A 21,635-nucleotide genomic window follows, 5' to 3' on the forward strand; every position below is an offset into this window, starting at 1 on the left:
TTATTTGGAATTGAAATTGTATCTTGGAATGTTTGATAAAAGATTGATTATGTTTATCAGTATGTCTCCTACATGGTAAGTATGATGTAATTATTGCTCTAAAATAATTAGGGGCCGGTATGTAGGAGCCATATGAGTTGTTTCCGTCTGACTAAGTGGGTTAGTTTAAATAGACTCACTGTATTGGTGCATGGGTGTGGGGCGTGTCTCATGGGTGTGGTATAAGGTAAATGTGGTTGCACTCACTTGTACACAGCACCTGATGTGATGAGCAGAAGGTAGGGTGAGCACGAGGCAAAAACTTTCTGTTGACCGCAACATATCGCAACATATCGCAACATATCGCAACATATCGCAACCTATCGCAACATATCGCAACATACCGCAATTTGAATGATTTAATATTCTGTGCGTGTGTTTGACAGTTGATCCCATGTGCTGATTTATAGTTTGGACAGCTGCATGTGGAAATAAAGAAGCAAATGATACAGAAGTGTTTTGTGCGTTAATTGTTGCGCGTCATCAGGTGTCCTCATGTTTAGCCTGCCGCGGCCATTGGTTGGAGTAGCCGCAACATAGGCTGTGACCCGACCTTTCACAGTACACACAACTAGCACTAACAGTCCTTTCATTTGAGTTAGTTGCTAGCACCTTTGCTCCATTGCCTCTGTTCCTTGTTGTTTTTGCCCCTTCAGTTTCTCTTGGCTTCAGAGCAAAGAGAGATGGTATGGTATTACAGGCAATTTTGGCTTCCCGTGAGATGATATCTACAAATTGGCTGAAGCTTGGAAAGGTGTGAGTCTCTTCTTGCACTTCTGTAACCTTTCTGTTCCACCTTGAAGTTCCATACTGCCTTTAGAGCTTATCTTAGGCCATGCGTCAAGTTTGTCTCTGAAGGCCTTTGCTACGAGGAAGGGATTGCCATACCTCTCTTCGAGAACTGTCCATGCTGCATAGTATGCAGACTCTATGCCAAGCGGGAAGTAGCCTTCTATTGCCTTCCTTGCAGGTCCACTTACATATTTCCTCAGATAATAAGTCTTCTCTTCAGTTGGTATATTTTTCCTGTCAATCAGAGTCTGAAAGGAAATTTTCCAATCATTATATCTGATAGGGTCGCCACTGAATATTGTTGGCTCTGGTACCGGAAGACGACTTGCATTAAGAGACACTGCAAATGCTTTGACCAGATCTTCTGTGTTCACCTCTCGGTGCGGTGTCACATTTCGTGGCGAGAAACACCGTTTCATATGCTGGTCATTGTTTTCAGACTTGACTTCATTTTTCTTATCAGATATGTGGTGAAGTAGGTTGTATATTTCTTCATCTGAACATTCACTTTGTTCATACACCCGCTGTCGAGCCTTTGCTGCATTCAGCTTTTTTACAGTCTCAAGTCACTCTACTTCTCTGCGCTTAGCTTCTAGAGCCTTTTGTCTTTGTGCTATTTCTGCTTCTTGCCTTTCAATTTCCTTCATATGGATTTCTTGTTCAAGCAGAACTTGGAGAGCAGCCTCATTTGCTGCAACTTCAGCAGCTGCATCTTGTCTTTTAGCCGAGAGCCGGCTGGAGTGTCTAGAGGAAACCCTCGCATGAGAAGAGAGCTTAGTGTGGTGTGACTTAACACTCATCCTGTCTGAGGCTTCTAACTTAGGCATAGACTCAGTCTGCTTCCATTTTTCATCCCTTTGACTTTTCACATCTGAGGCCACGGATTTAGATGAAGACTCAGTGTCCTTCCAAAGTTCTTCATCTCTTTGAACCTCCGCACTACTTGGGCTTGGACAAATTCTTACAGATTCGATAATTGCCTTTGCTATGGCTTCACACGTATCCATCCTTCGTCTTGTGTCACTATCTGGAGATTCAATACGTCTCAAGTCATCATAGGCTGCATTCACATCCTTAGAATCACTCAAAACCTTGGAAACATGTTCTTGTAGCAGATCCGTTGAGCACTGACCATCTATAGCTCCTTTGGCATCCTTAATGACAACCTTCCACTTCTCATAGCGCACACTGAAACGATGTGCAGCCCTCTTTATGTGCTCACCGTACAGTTCTTTGCCCTTTTTCGTCAATGTACGGACTCGTTGGCTCTGTCGTGCTCTTTGTGAGGTAGTAGAAACATCATCAGCTGTGCCTTCAACTGCTTGTAGTTGCTCATCTGCAGAAAGTTGTTCCACATCACCCTTTTCACTGACTTCTGGATTAGCCTCAAACTCTGCCATTGTTGGAGGGGTTTGGGTTTTTTGTGTATCTTACTTAGCCTTAATGTAAAGGTGCAGCAGCAGTTTAAATTTGATTTGGTAGTTGAGGAGCAAATGAATATTAATCTACGTTTAGTGTTACAACTTTAAAGCACAGTAATTACTATTACTCCTTAAACATCACTTAACGTGTATACTTAAGTCACATTACATATCTTGTCCAAGCCAGTAATACTGTTTCTTACAGCAACTGCTGAAGCCCACCATATGCACAATGCACAGGTTACTCATCACAACATTAACTTAACACTGTATGAATATCAGTCACTTAAACAGCAGAAATGTAAACAATGAGAAAGAAAGAAAAAAGAAGAAATATTCCAGTCCTTTGTTCATTTATAAAAGGAAACTTATCTTAATTATTTTTACAGTCCTTTTCCTTTTTATTTCTCTTTCTTATGGTTACTTATATTGAGTCCTTTAACTGAGGCAACACTTATTTTCGGGGCACCTGACTTTCCTGCGGGGCTGCGTCCTTCATCTACCCGTGCAGAGCGGAGTTCTCACTGTAGCACCCTCAAGGATTGATGTATGCACGATGTAGTTATAAAACGGGGTTTATTCTGGTCTTGGCAACCCGTGAGAACTGCTCACGGACAAAACAATAAAACAAAAACATCACATCAAAATGCGCTCTTGTACGTAGTGTCAATCAATCAAAAATCCTTAATTACAGAAAATAAACATTTAAAATACACAAACCTCATGAGCTGACATCCAGGAGGTGCTAAATAGTCCTTTATTGCCTTATTGCCTTATCTTCCATCTTCTTTGTCAATTATTTCCACTCTTTAAACGATATTTTCTCCATGTGTGGAGCTACCTGTGAGCTGCAGCATGCAGACACCATGTGCGCTAGCAAAAGAAAAGTGGCTGGGTGGAGACCCAAACAGCAAAGCTGTACCCTACACAGTTCACCACCAGAAGGCGCAAAGGAACAAAATCCAGACATACAGCTTAACAAATATCAAATGCAACAAAAATCAAATGCAAAAGAAAACATTTAGGGATAGACATGTCAGTCAACTGGCGAGGACTGCGCACCATGACAGAACAGTTACCTGTTCTGTTATGGTGCGCAGTGAGGATTGAGTAAAAATAAATCAAATCAAAAAATCATAATGTAAAGCCAAAACAAAAACATAAAACATAAAACAAAAACGTTTTTAACTCCTTTTTAACATTGTCATCAGAAATGATACAAAAAACCAAGTAGTTTACAGAGTCCTCCTTTCTCCATGGTTTGGGCTTTTCAGCTGTGGCCACACCTCTTTCAGACTCTTCTATATTTATACCCCAAAAGTTGCCTTTTAAAGTTAAACCTGGAGGTTTGCAGCTCACAATATGACTTCAAAGTTCAACTGGATCTAAATTGAGTCAGGCTACCTTTACCAGTACACAACATAACATAGACATGGCAGTGTGTGTGCATGCTCAATCATCCAGATAAGTAAATCCCAAAAGGTTGATTCTGTCCAACATATTTGTTTTTAATATGAGTTTAGAAGAGTTTGACAAAGAAAACCCAACAGATGTTTCAGAAGACATTTTTCCTTGTATATTAAGGCTCGTGTACTTGTGCAAACATCAAAGAGCATCAAACTCAGTTGTGTTGAAACCTCAATTTGATGATCTGCTTGTATCCATGTTAGTGTTTAAAGTCCAACATCTCCCTCTAGTGGCCATATATAAACATGTGTGAGGATGGTGTTAATGTAAAATGTGAATCATAGTGTTCCAGTCAGTCATCAGTGTGTCTCTGCACAGCTGTAATTAAAATGTGTTCAGAGGGCCTCAGTGTCTGAATGGTTCCAGTTCAGCTCCATAACAGCAGCGTCCCTGGTTCGATTCCTGTGTTTCAGCTCATATCTGCCTCTCTCACTGAGGGGGACGTCCACTACATGGACATGGATTTGTTCATCAACCAAACTACAGATCACTGAGAGCAGAGGACATAGAACTTGTTTCTGAAATTTCTTTCCATCTTTGTGTTTATATCTTGCATTTTTATAAGAATTTAGTTACCCACTGTGTTTGAACCAATAGAAAGCTGGTGCTCAGAGGAAGAGGGCGGGCTTTGCTTGGTGTCAGTGAGAGAAATGAAAAAAAGCTCAAATGAGTGAGAAGGACGATGAAGGAAACATCTGTGCTGTGTCTGCTCTGTAAGTAGAATCTCTGTGTTTGTTTGAATTCTTGTACTTTGACTGTCTGCTCTCCTGATAACTGATGATGGAGGAGAAGACATGAAAAACAAATCAGGCTGAATTCAAGTTCAAAACACCACGAGGACCAACTGCAGGTCTGAACTGACTCTTTATCTTTGCTCAGGAGTCGAGGAAACACAGCAGGCAGTGAAAAGATCAAATCATTCACTCGTTATATCAACACAGCTGCACAGTGGACACATGACTTTACTGGGTTAATTGAATGCAGTGGGAAATTTCTATATAATCACAGTGTAGTCAGTGCAAATAGATGTAAATCATTAAATAACTCTAGAAGCTCAATTTCAAATAAAACTTGTGAAGAAGAGTCTAAAGTTTGTGGCCACTTTCACGTCAGTACAGGCTTTGCAGAAAAGTGTGGATGTGGTGAGAAGTGTTAAAAAATATAAAATAGAGTCATTTACAATTTATATCTACAGCAGAAATGTCACAGAGGTGGTGGTTAGTGTATGTGTAGGTTTCCTCCCACAGTCCAAAGACTTAGGTTAGGTTAACTTCTGATTAGTGTTTTTGTAATATTACCGGCCACTCAATGGCTTCAGACTTCAAGTCACCAGCTGGTCCCTTCTTTCCCTAATGGCTCAATGATTAGGAGAATATATAGACTGTTTTTCCATTTTTTATTGAAGCATGTTGCATCAAATTGAGAATCAGCAGATAAATCAGAGAGATGAGTTTGTGTGTTTGTCAGCTGTTTGTGTGGAGTTGTTCTTTATGTTCACCTCAAATCAACCTGAGTGTCATTTCTCTTTAGTTCTGATCTCACTGCTGAGCTGCTCAACAAACCAAGGTCAGTAACCTTCTTCGGTCACAGTTTAAATGATTAATGCTCACTGATATGACCTGATTGGGTTCATGTTTCACAATGAATCTCAGATGTAAAAGTGCATCCTGCTAATGTTTTAATCAGATTCAACACTTTCATGTTTACAGAATCAATATCAGATGTAAAGCTGATGAAATAAAAAAAAAAAATCACATCACTGGTTGGACAAAAGTCTAACAGATCATCATTTTTCATTTTAACCCTCACAGCTCGTCTGACTGTGAGTCCCAGCAGCTCTCAGTTCTTTAAAGGAGACTTTGTGTCTCTGAGCTGTGAGGAGGACGACAGCTCTGCTGGATGGACTCTGAGGAGAAATGCAACCAACCTGCAGAGGACCCAGTGTGGAGCAGAATGGGGAAAACCGACAAATTCAGCTAATTCTTCTTGTAGTATCAGCTACATTCTCACATCTGACAGTGGAGTTTACTGGTGTGAGTCCAGAGAGGGTCCCATCAGTAACATGGTTAACCTGACAGTCACTGGTAAGCTGAGTGTGTGGAGTTAGTGTTGATGAAGCTGTGTGTAAATGGATGAAATGCTGTAGTTTGTCTCTGTGTTGAGGTGGATCAGTGATCCTGCAGAGTCCTGTTCTCCCTGTGATGGAGGGAGATGACGTCACTCTGCTCTGTAAAACAAAGACCCCTCCCTCCAACCTCCCAGCTGCTTTCTATAAAGATGGCTCCCTCATCAGGAAGCAGCCTACAGGTCACATGACCATCCAGCATGTTTCCAGGTCTGATGAAGGCCTCTACAAGTGTGACATCAGCGGTCATGGAGAGTCTCCATCCAGCTGGATCACTGTCACAGGTGACACACTCACCTGTCTGTGTTTCTGCAGCTTTCAACATTCACAATGTGACGACAACTTAATGACTGTGTTTGCTTTATTTTAGGGGAACACACCACCACACCTCCACCTACATCCACACCTCCACCTCTAACCTCTAACCCTGGTTCTTATCTTGTCCCTGTGTTGTCATGTGTTGGATCAGTCTGTGTTGTGGTTCTACTGGTGTTACTGGTTCTTCTGGTGAAACGATGTGTTCACAGGAAACCTGAAGGTGAGACTCGGAATTCTGAAATTTACAATTGGGGTTTTTGTTTGCTGAGTAATCTACACTTTTAATTTTGATTACATGTCTTTGATGGTAGAGTTAAAAATGTACAGCAACATTTAACAGTGAAAAACAGCCTTTCAAACAGAGGAAATATTTTTGTAGTTTTATAAACTGTGTTTTGCACTGATTGCTGGTTGATGCTTGCCTCAGTGTCGGTCATCTTGTAAGCTTGTAAGCAGGTAGATGTAGGTGTATACGTGGCCCTATAGGAAATAATTAACTGGTAGTAAAACAATGCACAATACCAGATGCACTGGACTTTTTGCTTGGTTGCCACACTCCAACTACCCCACCCATTCTGCCAGTGAGGCGTATTAATTTGCTTTCCAGTCCAGCAGGTGGTTCATCACTGAAAGCACATATAAGGAATCCTATGAAATTCCAAACACAACAAAATAAAAATTTGAAAACTTTCTAACAGCTGCCCTCAAATGTATAAAGTACATTTGAATATTTGAAATGCTCTCAGGTTTGAGTTCAGTCTCTGGTTAACAACCTGTGGCAGTAATCCACCTGGCTACCCCATTAGCAAATGGCTGGGGGTCCCTGGATCAAGATAAGAAACGCTGGAGGATACATAGCTTGATGGCTTTGAATTTAGCATGCCCTCCAGTTCAATCAACAGATTCCTAAGAACATCTTCAGCCACAGGTTGGATACCAACAGTTACATAGAGCATTGTCTTAATAGAGTAACTTTCCCTTCCCACAAACCACCAAAGTGTGGGGCACTAGGTGTGTTAAATTTAAAGTAAATCTTCTGTTTGGTAAGGATCTGTTGCAAACTGGCAGATCACTCAGTAATTGCTTTCTGTAGCTCCCTTTTAGCTTCCCAAAAGTTAGTGCCTCAATCTGAGATAATCTCTGTGGGTTTTCCTTTGTGAGCAATAAATGTTCTTTCATCATTGTTGTTTCTGGCTGAATTAACATACCTCCATGCATATGGGTCTGTCAGGTCTTGATCTTCATCTAGCTGTGCCCCTGTCACAGCAGTGCAAAGCTCCAGGCAAGGGATAGATGACTTTATTTTGGCCATAGACAGTTTTTAGGGATGCAACTGACTCATAGGCCTGCTTAGAAGCATCACATTAGGCATGACTGGCTAATGAAAAGGGGAGTTTATCAACAGAGGGTTCCATTGACAATCACTACCGAGTTCAATCACATTCTTGCCAGGAAGACTCATTTTACAAGAGTCAGCCTGTATGCAGTGCTTCCTGCTACCACTATACATTATTAGTCCTTCAAGCTGGAGGTCGTATCTTTTCCTAGAATCCGAAGAAGCTTTTCAATATGCAGGCGATCTTCTCTCAGGCAGAAGCACTCAGCCAAATACACCCACGTGCCTGTCAGGATTGATATTTTTTTATATTGTTGTTTATGCTTAGAAATATGTAATCATTTGTATGTGGATAAAATATCTTATCCTTATTAGGTCTGATAAGATTCTGTGTGCACTTGTGTACCATGAGATGGGAGGAAGCAGCCTCGACGTTATAATTTCCATTACAGCTTTAGAAACCAGATTGTCCTGTTCTATTAAAGAGTAAGACTTTGCATCTTTAAGTGGTCATTTGAGATACGACCTGTTGCAAGTTCCTGTCTTTATAGTTTAGCAAGACACTCACTTCTCACTTGTCATGCCAAAATATGATGTATTTTGTCATGACAAACTAACGTGTGTCATGCTGGACCCTGGACCAAACTCATCACAGAGATATTGCCAGCTGCATGAGCTAGCTTTCATGACGATTGATGATGAGATAGATTTATCAGACATTTGATGGGGAGATACTGGAGTATTTGCTTTATGAATCAGGCCTCTCGTTGTGATGCTCAATACTCTTGAGCCAGACAGTGAAGCTATAAGGTAACTTCTGAGGAAGTTGGCAGGTAAGATGAGGTTTTCCAGACAGATAGGCCACCGACATGGAAGAATGTACATCTTCTTTGACCTATCAGAATGGTCAAACATGCACTAACATGAGTATAAACCCTCATGTTAGTGCGAAGAAATACTCATGAACAGGAAAAGACTGAAACAAGGTCATGGATGAGATCGGAAACTATCACCTCCTGCCAGTACTATTTATTTATTTTTCAGGGTTAAACTTTATGCTTCTCACTTTTAATAGACTTTTTTTGTTTTACTTCTTTTGTCCAGAATGTGTAAACGTTATCATCTTAATCCAGTGTAGTTTTTTGTCATGTGTTTAATGTTGCTCATTGTGTGTTCGACTGTGTTTGTGGTCTGTGGTTAACAGAAGCTAACAGCTCTGCAGTCGTCCAACATCCTGTCTCAGATTTTTGAAAAAGTTGCAGGTGTGAAACCACAGTTAAACTCAATTCTATTTATCTAAGTGTCTCTATTTAAATTCCAAATGCAACTTAAAAACTTAACTTTTATATAGTTTGTGAGTTTCTGATATGTTGATCCAATGCAAGCATCATTGTGAAAAGTAGTCATGTTTTCTATGTAAATGCTATTGTCCGCTACTAATGATCCAAATGCTTTTTGTGTAGACATTTCTGTAACAACAGAGCTGTCTTTACAATCAGCTCTGCTATCAACTGTATGACCTACAGTGATGTCTTCCTTATTTGTTTTATTCTGTAGAGAGTGCTGTAATCCACTCAGCAGTCAGAACAGAAGATGTCACTTATGGACAAATCATCATCAAAAAGAAGCAAAAAAGTTCAAATATGAGAGGTAAAGCTGCTTTTCTTCCAAAATGCCCTTTCTTTACAGACATGATCCTTTGTTTACAACTGCCATACCATAATTTATTTATATAGCACTTTAAAAACAATACAAGGTCAACAAAACTGCTGTACAGCAGACATATAAGAAGTACAATAGGAACAATAAAAACAATAAAAAATAACAATAAAGTAACAGTATCAGTTACCCATTGGTTCAAAAGCCAGTGAATAAAAATGTTTTTAACCTAGATTTAACGACCACCACTGAAGTAGATTGCCTGAAGTGAAGAGGAAGATCATTCCAAAGCTTCACGGCTATAGTTTAAAATGCTCACTCTTCATTTAGATTTAGGCACTGACAGTGACAGCTGCTCAGCTGACTAGAGTGAGGCCAGGCCCTATTAAAAGAGAGTTGCATTAATTCAAGCATGAGGTTATCAAAGCATGGATGATAGTGTCCCGACTGGAAAGGTTTAACCTTTGACAGACGTCTGAGGTGACAGAATGAAGATTTCACCACCCCATTTAGGCTACATCTACACTAATCCTGATACATTTGGAAATGGATATTAAAACTGATATTAAGCTTTAACAGGGCTGTCAAAATTGAGAGCAAACAAAACAACTGCTGTATAATGCCCTCCTATATCTCAGTTTAATCGGTCACATGACTGCATGATATGACTAAAATGAGCCATTTTTTTACGAAAGCCTGTGGTTACACTGTCCACACTGTGACGTGAAAATAGTGTTTTCAAATGTATCCACTTGGAGAGCATTTTCAAAAAGCCTTGACCGAAAACGCTGTCTCAGTGTGGATGGAGGGCCAAGATAAACAAAACAAAAAACTGTTCTTATCAGTCTTTACTACCATCTTCTGCAGAGATGTGCAGCTTGTCATTTTCATCGCCTTTCACAATTCCTACATTCTTTTCATTGTACTAACATCTGGGTTAGTAGGTCTATTAATTATATTTACTATGTATGTAGCATGCTGACATTTCCCAATAAGCATGAGGCTGATGGGAATACTATGATATCTATTGGTAATTAGAGTTCACTGGTTGCTTTTAAAAAGTCATCAGAATTTGAGAAATTATAGACTAAAACAGAAGAAGAATATTATCCCTTGATGGTTATTGTACATGTACAATAAAATTATTGGTGTGCCACAAAAACTGTGCAGGAATAAAATATAAGAATTAAGACAGCAGGAATAAATAATAAACAGGACAAATATACACAATTAAGAGAAAAATATACCATAACAAGAGAAAGGTGCACAACAGAAAAGGAAGATGGCCCCAACTGACCACGTGCTCAGTGAATACCTCAGGCAGCAGAAACCCAAGAAAGAGGAGGGAGACGAGGAACCATCATGGAAGGACAGGCCCCTGCACGGTATGTACCACCGGCAGATAGAGGAGGTGGCTGATATCCAGAAATCCTACCAGTGACTGGACTGAAAGACAGCACAGAGGCACTAATCATGGTAGCACAAGATCCATAGAGGCTGGGGTCTATCACACCAGGCAAGACCCCAGGTGCAGGCTGTGTAAAGACACCACTGGAACAATCCAGCATATAACAGCAGGGGTGCAAGATGCTAGCAGGCAAGGCATACATGGAACGCCATAACCAAGTGGCCGGCATAGTGTACAGGAACATCTGTGCCGAGTATAACCTGGAAGTCCCGAGGTCAAAATGGGAGATGCCCCCAAGGGTGGTGGAGAATGACCGAGCTAAGATCCTGTGGGACTTCCAGATACAGACGGACAAAATGGTGGTGGCTAACCAACCGGACATAGTGGTGGTAGACAAACAGAAGAAGACGGCCGTAGTGATCGATGTAGCGGTTCCGAATGACAGCAATATCAGGAAGAAGGAACACGAGAAGCTGGAGAAATACCAAGGGCTCAGAGAAGAGCTCGAGAGGATGTGGAGGGTGAAGGTGACGGTGGTCCCCGTGGTAATCAGAGCACCAGGTACAGTGACTCCCAAGCTAGGCGAGTGGCTCCAGCAGATCCCGGGAACAACAGCGGAGATCTCTGTCCACATGTGTGTGTGTGTGTGAGTGATTTGTTTGATTGATTCTACTTTTTCAAAATTCTGTATTGAGTGCTTGTGCCAGAATGATGCCGATTGATCAAACTGATTACAGCATGTCATAATGATCATGAAGGATCATGTTCACCAATTGGGTGGCTGTAGCTCAGGTGGCAGAGCAGGTCAGCCACTAATCAGAAGGTCAGTGGTTCGATCCCAGGCTGCCTCCTGGCTGCATGCCAAATATCCTTGGGCAAGATACTAACCCCATGTTTGCCTACTGGAGGTGGTCAGAGGGCCCGGTGGCGCCAGTGTCCGGCAGCCTCGCCTCTGTCAGTGCGCCCCAGGGCAGCTGTGGCTACAATGTAGCTTGCCATCGCCGATGTGTGTGTGAATGGGTGAATGACTGAATGTAGAGTAAAGCGCTTTGGGGTCCTATGGACTAGAAAAGCGCTATACAAATGCAGGCCATTTACCATCAATTCAACCTTCAGTGATGTTCTATGAGGAACAGCATATCTCAGACTGGTTTAAATTTGGCAGATCTACAGGTCTGTGGACCACATTTGGCCATAACTAATTGTGTAGTCTCAGCCTCAGGTCCACCTTGCCTTGCCAAATGTGTTGTAATTTTTGATGATTGCCATAACTGAGTGTTAAATCTCACAGCATTGTTTATTGGGATTTAGCAAACAAGTTGTAAACAGAAATAATTAGTTGGGATTAGGAGATGTCTAAGCAAACAAAATAATCAAACTTAACCTACTTTAATACAATGAATTTTTTGACTTCTTTCTGCACATGAAACCCCCAAAGCAACTTCCTGTTGTTGATACCAGTTAACTGTAGACTGAGGGTGATGAGACCTCTTACCACAGTGTGTCCTGGTTTGGCTAACAGAAGTGTTCATGTTGTGAGAACAACATGTGTTGTGATCTGTGGTGAAGCGTCTCAGTCTGCATTAGAAGAAGATGGCAGCTTTGTGGTCGTCTGCCTCCCATGTTCACAGAAACACCCACCAGCTCTTTCAGGTCAAACGTTTTTCAGCAGAGGTGGTAAGAAGTGGAAAAAGACTGAAAACCCACATCTGTGTATAAAGGTTACTGCTTAATATCTGATTAAACCAAAATAAAAATGCCCTGCAAGAGCTATAGTGTAACAATAAAAAAATATACTACCAAAACGTTTTTTTCTTTTTCTGGATTTAGTGCTTTCAGTGGGAGAAACATTTCTTCCCTCATCCAAGTGACTTCTTCAGTCTCAGCTTCTGTCTCAGAGGTGTTATGACCCCCTCTGTTAGGGGACAGGGAGGGATAACATACATAAGCCCTCACACATAAAACTAAGTGAAATAAAGCTTTTATTGAAAAATTCAAACAGAAAACCGACACGGCCACGTTCTGCCGACCACTTGGCAAATAATCAGCACACAATTAACTAACACACATGTGAGTGAAAAACTAAAGCTAACCTCACATGCTGTAACACCACCAAACTCTACTCCAGTTAAGTTCAACCATAGACAGAGATTAACAAGCAAACTTGAAAACTATGAACAGAGTTTGGTGAGCAAAGTTCAAAGAGAGAGAGGCAAAAGGGACAAACTGCATGTTCAGTCCTAAGCAGCAGCCCCCAGAGTGAAGGATCTCCAGCCTTCTGTAGCCACAGGTGAGCACAATAAGCCACTCATTGCTACACGTAGGACCACAGGATCCCCAGGCAGCCAACCATCTATGTGGGTTGACAAATTTCAATCTGCATACAGGAGGGCTGGCACGGGTCTCCAGCTAGCCAATTGTCAGTGAGTCCTGGCACTCTTAGATTTGCTCGAAGAGAAAAAGGCTTTCTCACTTTCTCCGAGGCTAAGGGCCGTAGCAGCAGGTTTCAATCGTATAAACAGTACAATTGCAAAATGATTGAAGCTTGCCAAATGAATGAACAATGAGCTGGGAGGTCAGTTCTTTGATAATTAAATGGCCTGTATTTTTATAGCGCTTTACTAGTCCCTAAGGAGCCCAAAGCGCTTTACACATCCAGTCATCCACCCATTCACACACTGGTGACGGCAAGCTACATTGTAGCCACAGCCATCCTGGGGCCCACTGACAGAACACTGGCACCACCAGGCCCTCTGACCACCACCACCAGTAGGCAACGAGTGAAGTGTCTTGCCCAAGGACACAACGACCAAGCCGGGGCTCAAACCGGCAACCTTCTGATTAAAAGGCAAACTCCCAACTCTTGAGCCACGATCACCCCGTGTGTATTAATATACAAAATATCAGAACAGAATCAACCTTTTCGGATTTACTTACGTGGATGATTGAGCATGCATTAAGACAAATAAAACAGTACTCTAAACATTGTACATGCAATTATTTCTATGTGTTTAATTGTGCAGGGAGTGATCCAGCTGTTGCAGTGAGAACAGAAACCATCAGTTATGGAGAAATAGCCATCACACCAAAAATTCTTAAATTACTGTAGTCTTCCTCCGTAACATAAGTATGAGTTGTACTGTCACATCTTTGTCAGCTAATACTACTATCTACCTACATAAATCTGAGCCTACAGAACACACAAGTAATCTTTCTGTTTGTGTATACATATCAACACAAGACTGACAACACAAGTTGAGAATCAACAAAGAGACTTCAAAGTGACAGATATAAATGGAGGCTATAAACCTACAAGCCTGCCAGCTCATTACTGCCTTGATTACCTGTTAAAGATCAGGCTCTGGCTGCTGGGCTGGGGTCTGTCCAGACTCAACATCACTTTAGCATGATTCTCTGGTTCTTCACCAGCTTCGTGGCAACATGCTGTCTGTGCAGATGTTGTCAATGTTGTTTTAGTCGTGTGATTATTGATTTGTTAAAAAAAAATTTAGTTGAAATCAGGAACATTGCAGTTGGTTGTTGCGATTCACATCTCTTACAAAGAACTATTGTGGTCATCATAAATAATATCTTACCATCTTTAGCTCACGTTACCTGTGGTGTACCACAGGGTTCAATTTTAGGCCCTCTGTGATTTTCTGTTTACAAGTGACTTGGTCAAACTTTAAACACCCACGTCTCCTTTCATTGTTACACCACTACTGACCATTACTGTCTGAAGCTCTCACCTCTATCTCACCCAGGGAATACTGCAGCGAGAAAGAGAGAGAGACTGAAAGCAGCAATTATGTGGCCTTTTAATGTAATTTAATGCACATGATCAGCTAATTGCTACAGATCAGTGGGTCTCAGATTTAGGTTTTCTGATTTGTTTCAGTGTGTTATGAAGCAGTTAAACCGTGGAAACTATGCAAGCTATATAACTATGAGGTGGTTCTCTCTAAACTCTGGTCTGATTTGGGACTGTGTGATGCAGAGGTGGAGACAGAAGGTCTTGATTGAACTACAAAGCTTGTAATCATGTTTCCTGTTGTTTGAACTGTGTGTGTTTGTGTTCAGACTTTAAACCAGAGCCAGACGTCGTCTACTCTTCACTGAAGTAGTCCACCAGTCCAACCACTGACGTCCCCTAGCACCTCAGACCAGAGGACATCCATATGCCACAGAGAAGGAGCTTGAAGGATAGACCGGCTGCTGAAGGCGAGGCATGTGTGTATATATATATATATATATATATATATATATATATATATATATACATATGTAGTAAATAGTATGGTATACATATAGTATTTATTTCCAATTCCCCTATTGGCATGTGTTTAAAAAAACATATCTTATTTTAAGAGGAGTTTATAATTTTGACTTAAAATAAACAATGATAAAATACATTAATGCACTTAATCTATTGCCTTAATCTTAATCTATAGTAACGATGCCATTATTTGTAGTGTCTGGTTTCTATCAGCTGAATAAATTTTTGTTCTCATTTGTTTTCCTTGTGTGGTTCTGTGGGTTTCACCACGTTGTAAGATGGAAAATGAAGCTTCTTTCGGTTTGGTTGTGGCTAACCGATACACGCCTCATTTCACTGCAGAAAACAAAGAATAGGCATTAAACCAGAACTACAGCAGTAAATGTAACCTGCCAAGAAGAGTGTCAGTACTGAGTGTGTGTGAAGAGGTTTGATGCCTTTTTTTCTTTGGTCACCTGGAACTAAATGATAACGGAAAAACTCTGAATGCAGATAATATCTTTCTTTTTTTTCTTTCTTAATTTTAGGCAGAACAAAAGAAACAGCTTCTTAAACATGAATCATTGCATTCCATTTTATTTATATAGTGAAGAGCAAAACCATGTAAATACAATACGTTTGATTAAATTTACCCATTGTCAGTCATCTTAAGTCTGTATTGCCTTTGGTTATTAGACTGAGAAGCCTATCCAAATAACGCTTTTTGCCATGGGGCGAGACAAATAGCAAAGGTTTGCATGAACTTGGGAGCGAGGACATGAGATGTCCAAAGAATATCTCATAATGTTGTGGATTGCATCTAAGTGTATCATTGAGGTCAACTCTCCGTGGTCCTGATATTATATATTTGTGATATGCAAAAGGTAAACAAGAGCATGGGGGGCACTCTTTTAGCTGTACCCAGCAGTATTTCAAAGGTGAAAGAAATTCCCCTTTAAAGGTATGTGGTTTTATGAAAGAAACAACCAGGAAGACCTGGTGTTTTTTTTAATGATATACGCAATATCTCCTTTTACAGTGGTTTTGTTTATTTTAATTCAATTCATAAAAAAGTAACTTGTTTTCAGTTTGTTTTCTCCCAAACACTGAATGAGGGACAAGTTTTGTGTAGGACACAGTTGTGATGATATTTTATAGTCCAGGGAGCACTTTTAAAGACCTTCTATGACTCTGTGCTGGTATCCGTCATTTTTTACAATGTTGTATGTTGGAGCAGCAGTTTATCAGCAGCTGAGAGAAAGGTTGGATAAACTCATCAGGAAGGCCAGCTCTGTTCTGGGATGCACCCTAGACCCAGTGCAGGTGGTGGGAGACAGAAGGACTCTGGCCAAAATAACATCTCTTATGGACAGAATCTCCCACCCCATGCATGTAAATGTTGCTGAACTGCAGAGCTCCTTCAGTGACAGACTGCTGCATCTTCGAGGCATGAAGGAGCGTTTCCGCAGGTCCTTCCTCCCTGCAGCTGTCAGACTGTACAATCAGAACTGCTCCCAAAAAACACAGATGTTTACATCTGCGCTGTAACTTGCACTATTTCATCAACCGATTCACACTATAACCTGAGTTGCCTCTTATCTGTATTTTATTGTATTTAATTTTAATAACTGTACAGTACTCTGTTTTTGGTAACCATTGTTCTTGATGTAAATATGTAAAAAATTGAATGTTTCTGTTCTATGTCATGTGTACTGTTTGTTTGTATATGTGTCTTTCTTGTTGCTGTGATGATTCTATTCTATTTATTATTTAATTGGAACCAAAAGCAGAAACATGGGGCATTGAAAAACAAGCCACATTCAAATGATCAGATGCATTTCTTGTTTATATTAGAAGAAGTACAGCCTAATCAGAAAGTCCCTAAAACTCAGTTTGCACAGTCTGTTTCATCACCATCCTGACCACGTATTTACATGAAATTAATCTTTATTAAGTTAGATATAAAACAGCGTATCAGGAATTGCACATATACAGCTTTGTCTTTTCTCTTTTTCTACAACAAACCCAGGAAGTATTGTTGATTGAAGTCCAACATCTCCCTCTAGTGTCCATATATAAACCATGTGTGAGGATGGTGTTAATGTAAAATGTGAATCATAGTGTTCCAGTCAGTCATCAGTGTGTCTCTGCACAGCTGTAATTAAAATGTGTTCAGAGGGCCTCAGTGTCTGAATGGTTCCAGTTCAGCTCCATAACAGCAGCGTCCCTGGTTTGATCCCTGTGTTTCAGCTCATATCTGCCTCTCTCACTGAGGGGGACGTAACTACATGGACATGAATTCGTTTATCAACCAAACTACAGATCACAGAGCAGAGGAGATTAGATTTTTCTTATGATCTTTTTGAATGGAGGAGTGCGTAGTAGACTATATTCAAATAGTGGTTACTTTTATTTTGCTTATTATTCACAATACACAAACACAATAGATGCACTCATGTTATAGTTATTCTGTTTTTGTGGCAGTTTTGCGTAACATCAAAGTGTTTAAAAAAGGGACCTATTATTCTATCATTCATATCTTTAAAGAAAGAGAAAAAAACAGCCCCAGCTCTCTTTAAACCAATAGAAAGCTGGTGCTCAGAGGAAGAGGGCGGGCAAAATGTTCCTTTTCACCTCAATACGAAACCCGTAATATTTTCTCTGAATACGGGATGATTCTGTTTTTTACAGGACGGCTGGCAACTCTAATAACTAACCTTATGAACAAAATAAAGTTCAACATCAGTAACATCATAGCACCCGCCCAGCTGTATGGAAACTCGGTCATGCTTGCTAGCACACAGTACGGAAAATTCAGCATAACAAAAATAAACTCCACCTACTTTATATCTGACCCAGACAGACTGCAGGTCATAACTTCTTACCTGAGGTTCAGTTCACCTGACACTCGGACCGGCGGCCGCTTCGGGTCTCTCCTCCTCCTGCCTCACCTTTCTCTCATCCACCTGCTGGCCTCCACCACTTGCTAATGTTAATGAATCTGTGGAAGCTCCATGATAGCCACCACACGAAGTAACGAATAACGAGCCTATCTAAATCCCAGTAACGATTAATGTTACTTAACAATGCGTTAGTCCCAACACTGGTTCTTATTGAGTGTTGTTCACTGTGAGATGGACTGTGTGTTTGTGGTCTGTTGTTGAAGCTAACAGCTCTGCAGTCGTCCAGCATTCTGTTTCTGATAGAAAGAAACACTTCAGCTGCAGGTGTTTCAACACAGGACTGTTCATTTTAAACACAGAAAGGAATGTGAAGACATCATTTGGAAAATCATTTCTCATTTCTCCAAACTCAACCTTTTACAGTAGATTTACTCTTCCCCCCCTAAATTTACCCTTTCACTATTTTATATGTCATCAGCATTTTAAATCTCATGTACCTCAGTATCTGTGCCTTAAATTCTGATTGTCACTTCTACAGTTTTATTATTTTGATAGTGAATGACATCCTCCATGCTGACCAGATCACAGTTATGATTTTAGTTTAACTGTAGTCTAAAATGTCTTCTCACTGCAGTGAGTCCTGGCTTGGCTAATGACAGTGTTCATGTAGTGAAAGCATGTTTGCTTTGTGCTCTGTGGTTAAATGTGCCAGTCTGCATTGAAAGAACATGGAAGCTCTCACAGTTCTTTGTGGTCACTCTGTTTCTCAGCAGAGGTGTTAAAAAAAGAAAAGGTACAAAGGTGCTGATTTCGTAAAGAGTTGTCCATTAGACTTTTCATGATGCAACTTCACAAATAATAATAATAATAATAATAATAATAATAATAATAATGTAGTGTAAGAATATGCCCTGCTGTGAGGCTGCAACCACATCCTGGCTAACCGTCTGTGTACAGCAGTTCATATAGTCCTCAAAATCGAGCAAATTCAAGTGAGAAGGACGACGGTAAGTGACGGAAGTGATGAGTAAGGTAAGCGACCCATGTTGTAGGTGACGTCAGACGCCGGAGATTTGGCGGAATTTAAAAAAAAAAAGAGCAAATGGTAGCATAGAGTTTAACAAAGGTTTTTCAAGCTTCAGTATTACCAAATATACTAATCGATTGTCATATAACTAACAACATCTGTTCTATCATCTCTAACACCCTGGAGGACAATGTCATATAACTAACAACATCTGTTCTATCATCTCTAACACCCTGGAGGACAACGGGGAGAGTTTAGACGCTCTCCAAGATTACATCGACCGCTGTTTTCAAGATTTAGTAATGAAGAAGGCCCAGAGTACATCCTCCCCGACCAAAATTGAGACGCCGTCATCAAAGAGAGGTCGCACGGCAGACTCCCCCGGTACAACATCGCCTGCCGGCAAAGACATCGCAGACATCCTGGAGTCAATCGACAAGCGATTGTCCAGTTTCGATGTGAGGCTGGCCCTGGTGGAGATTTTACACCGGGAATTTAAATCTCTGAGAGAATCCCTGGAATTCAGCCAGCAGCAGGTGGAAACGCTTGCCGCTGAAAATGCCACACTACGGGAGTCGGTCAAATCTCTCACCGATAACGTGACCCAGCTAAACATTGAAAATAAAAAAATAAAAGAGTCCGTTATCGATCTACAAGCCCGTAGCATGAGAGATAATCTTGTGTTCTCTGGTATTCCAGAATCTACCAGAGAGGATGCGGAGGCAACGGTGAAAAGCTTAATCAAAATCCACCTGAAGCTGCCGGAGGACACCGTAAAGAACATCGACTTCGATAGAGTACATCGCTTGGGGGGCGTTCGGTCGCGGACCGGGAGACCACGGCCTATTGTGGCCAAATTCGGGCAATTCAAACTGAAGGAACAGGTGAAGAGTCGCGGCAGAGAGCTGAAAGGAACGGACTTCAGCGTGAACGACCAGTTCCCCAAAGAGATCCTGGAACGACGCAAGGTCCTGTTCCCAGTTCGACGTAGCTTCATCCAGAAAGGCTCCCGTGCTGTCATCGCTGTGGACCGGCTCTACGTGGACGGACAGCTGTACCGCGACCCCGGCACCACACCGTGGTTACTGACTGCACTCCAGATAAGAAACCGCTACACTCTTTTCTTATTCACTCACACTTTTTCCTTTAACATTTGTTTAACCTAGTAATATCAGTAGGATGTCATAGCAGATATAACACCGTCACCCTCCGTCATTACTTTAATTGGAATGTTTCCGTTTCGTTTCTTTTTTTTTGTTGTTGCTCACAGTTCATGTGGTTTCTTTCTTTCTCTTGTCTTTCACTGCTGTGATCACCTACTTCCCCACTCACCTACAAACAACACCCTCTATTTCTCCATATTTTCACACCACGATCACGCAAATACATCCGCTCAACGGCAGCTCATTCACAACAGCCTCACAGCACGCACAGACTTGCAGGACACATAAGCAAGCCACGCTTGTTCATATTAGTGAATATTCACACATAGTCAGACTTATGGAGCCTCTCACCACACTTTTTTTTTCTCTCTCTCTCTTTCCATTTACAAACAAGGGATGTTTCCACATTCTCTTCACCTGTCTAAACGAAACACCCAGCATACATCATTAGACATACACACACAATTATGGGCATTCTGAGGCTTGTCACATGGAATGTAAATGGAGCTGGCACCAGAGGAAAGAGGTTAAAGATATTTAACCAGCTTAAAAAACTACAGGCAGATGTTGTTTTATTACAAGAAACTCACAAACCTGTCACAGGTTTAAACGAACTTAAAACACCTGAGTTTCCTAACGTGTTTGCAGCCTGTTATAATTCTAGACAACGGGGAGTAGCAATTTTAATACATAAAAATGTTAATTTTACAGTACTCGATACAGTTATAGATCCAAAGGGTAGATTTCTAATTATTAAACTATCAATATTGAACAAAAAACTATGTATTGTAAGTATATATGGTCCAAATGTTGATGAACCCTCATTCTTCCACGGATTTTTTAGTGCACTCTCTGAACACCTCGATTGCGCACTCATTCTTGGCGGTGACCTCAACCTTGGACTAAATGAAGAAATGGATAGGCTCAACACAACAGGAACTCAGCGCAATTGGCAATCCACAAATATAATCAAACAGTATATGAGCGACTTTGGCCTTCGCGATGCATGGCGCTCCCTTCACCCCAACAGTAAGGAATATACTTTTTTCTCGCATGTTCATCACTCTTACTCTCGTCTGGATTATTTTTTGGTCAGCAGCTCACTGCTGAGTGACATTTCAGACACTGAGATTTATCCTATAGCTGTTAGTGATCATGCTCCTGTATCTTTAACACTAATGCACAAGAATAATACTACGCCAAGTAAAAACTGGAGATTTAATACATCACTGCTTAAAGATGAAGACTTTATTAAATATTTTAAAAAGGAATGGACTTCATATTTAGACTTTAATGACACTCCCGGAATATCTGCTTCTGTTCTATGGGAAGCAGGAAAAGCTGTGATGAGAGGTAAAATAATTTCTTTCTCATCACACAAAAAGAAAGAAGAAAACAAAAATATTCAGGAATTAGAAAAAACCATCAAATCACTAGAAGAAGCCTACGCGTGCAACCAAGATCAGGAAACATTGAACAAAATATGCAAGACAAAACTAGAATTAAATGAAACTATTAATAAAAAAACACAATTCCTTATACAAAGACTTCGCTTGCAGAATTTTGAACACAGTAACAAATCAGGTCGATTTCTAGCTAACCAGTTAAAAATAAATAAAGAAAAAACAACTATATGTGCTGCTAAAGATTTATCGGGGAACACAATATATGACCCTGGAAGAATAAACAACATTTTTAGGGATTTCTATGAAATTTTATACT

At 40.7% G+C, this 21,635-nt stretch overlaps 2 protein-coding genes and 1 long non-coding RNA gene across 3 annotated transcripts in view; all 3 read left to right on the top strand.

Moving 5' to 3' along the window:
• LOC145425734 (coxsackievirus and adenovirus receptor-like) overlaps window positions 1-21,635 on the top strand; it is a 312,252-nt gene that overhangs the window by 55,869 nt on the left and 234,748 nt on the right. The gene's annotated exons all lie outside the window — the stretch shown is intronic.
• Window positions 5,514-21,635, top strand: part of LOC113011078 (uncharacterized) — a 75,074-nt gene continuing 58,952 nt past the window's right edge. The window contains exon 1 of the mRNA XM_080299063.1: window positions 5,514-5,803. Within this exon, the coding sequence (XP_080155189.1) occupies window positions 5,782-5,803 (22 nt within the window). The 5' untranslated portion in view covers window positions 5,514-5,781. The remainder of the gene's footprint in view (window positions 5,804-21,635) is intronic.
• Window positions 6,224-15,643, top strand: LOC145425757 (uncharacterized). Its single transcript, XR_013906492.1, has 3 exons — window positions 6,224-6,382; window positions 9,056-9,148; window positions 14,646-15,643. It is a non-coding gene; the product is annotated as an uncharacterized LOC145425757 (long non-coding RNA).

Source organism: Astatotilapia calliptera, chromosome 3, assembly GCF_964374335.1.
Source record: "Astatotilapia calliptera chromosome 3, fAstCal68.1, whole genome shotgun sequence".
Classification (NCBI taxonomy): domain Eukaryota; kingdom Metazoa; phylum Chordata; class Actinopteri; order Cichliformes; family Cichlidae; genus Astatotilapia; species Astatotilapia calliptera.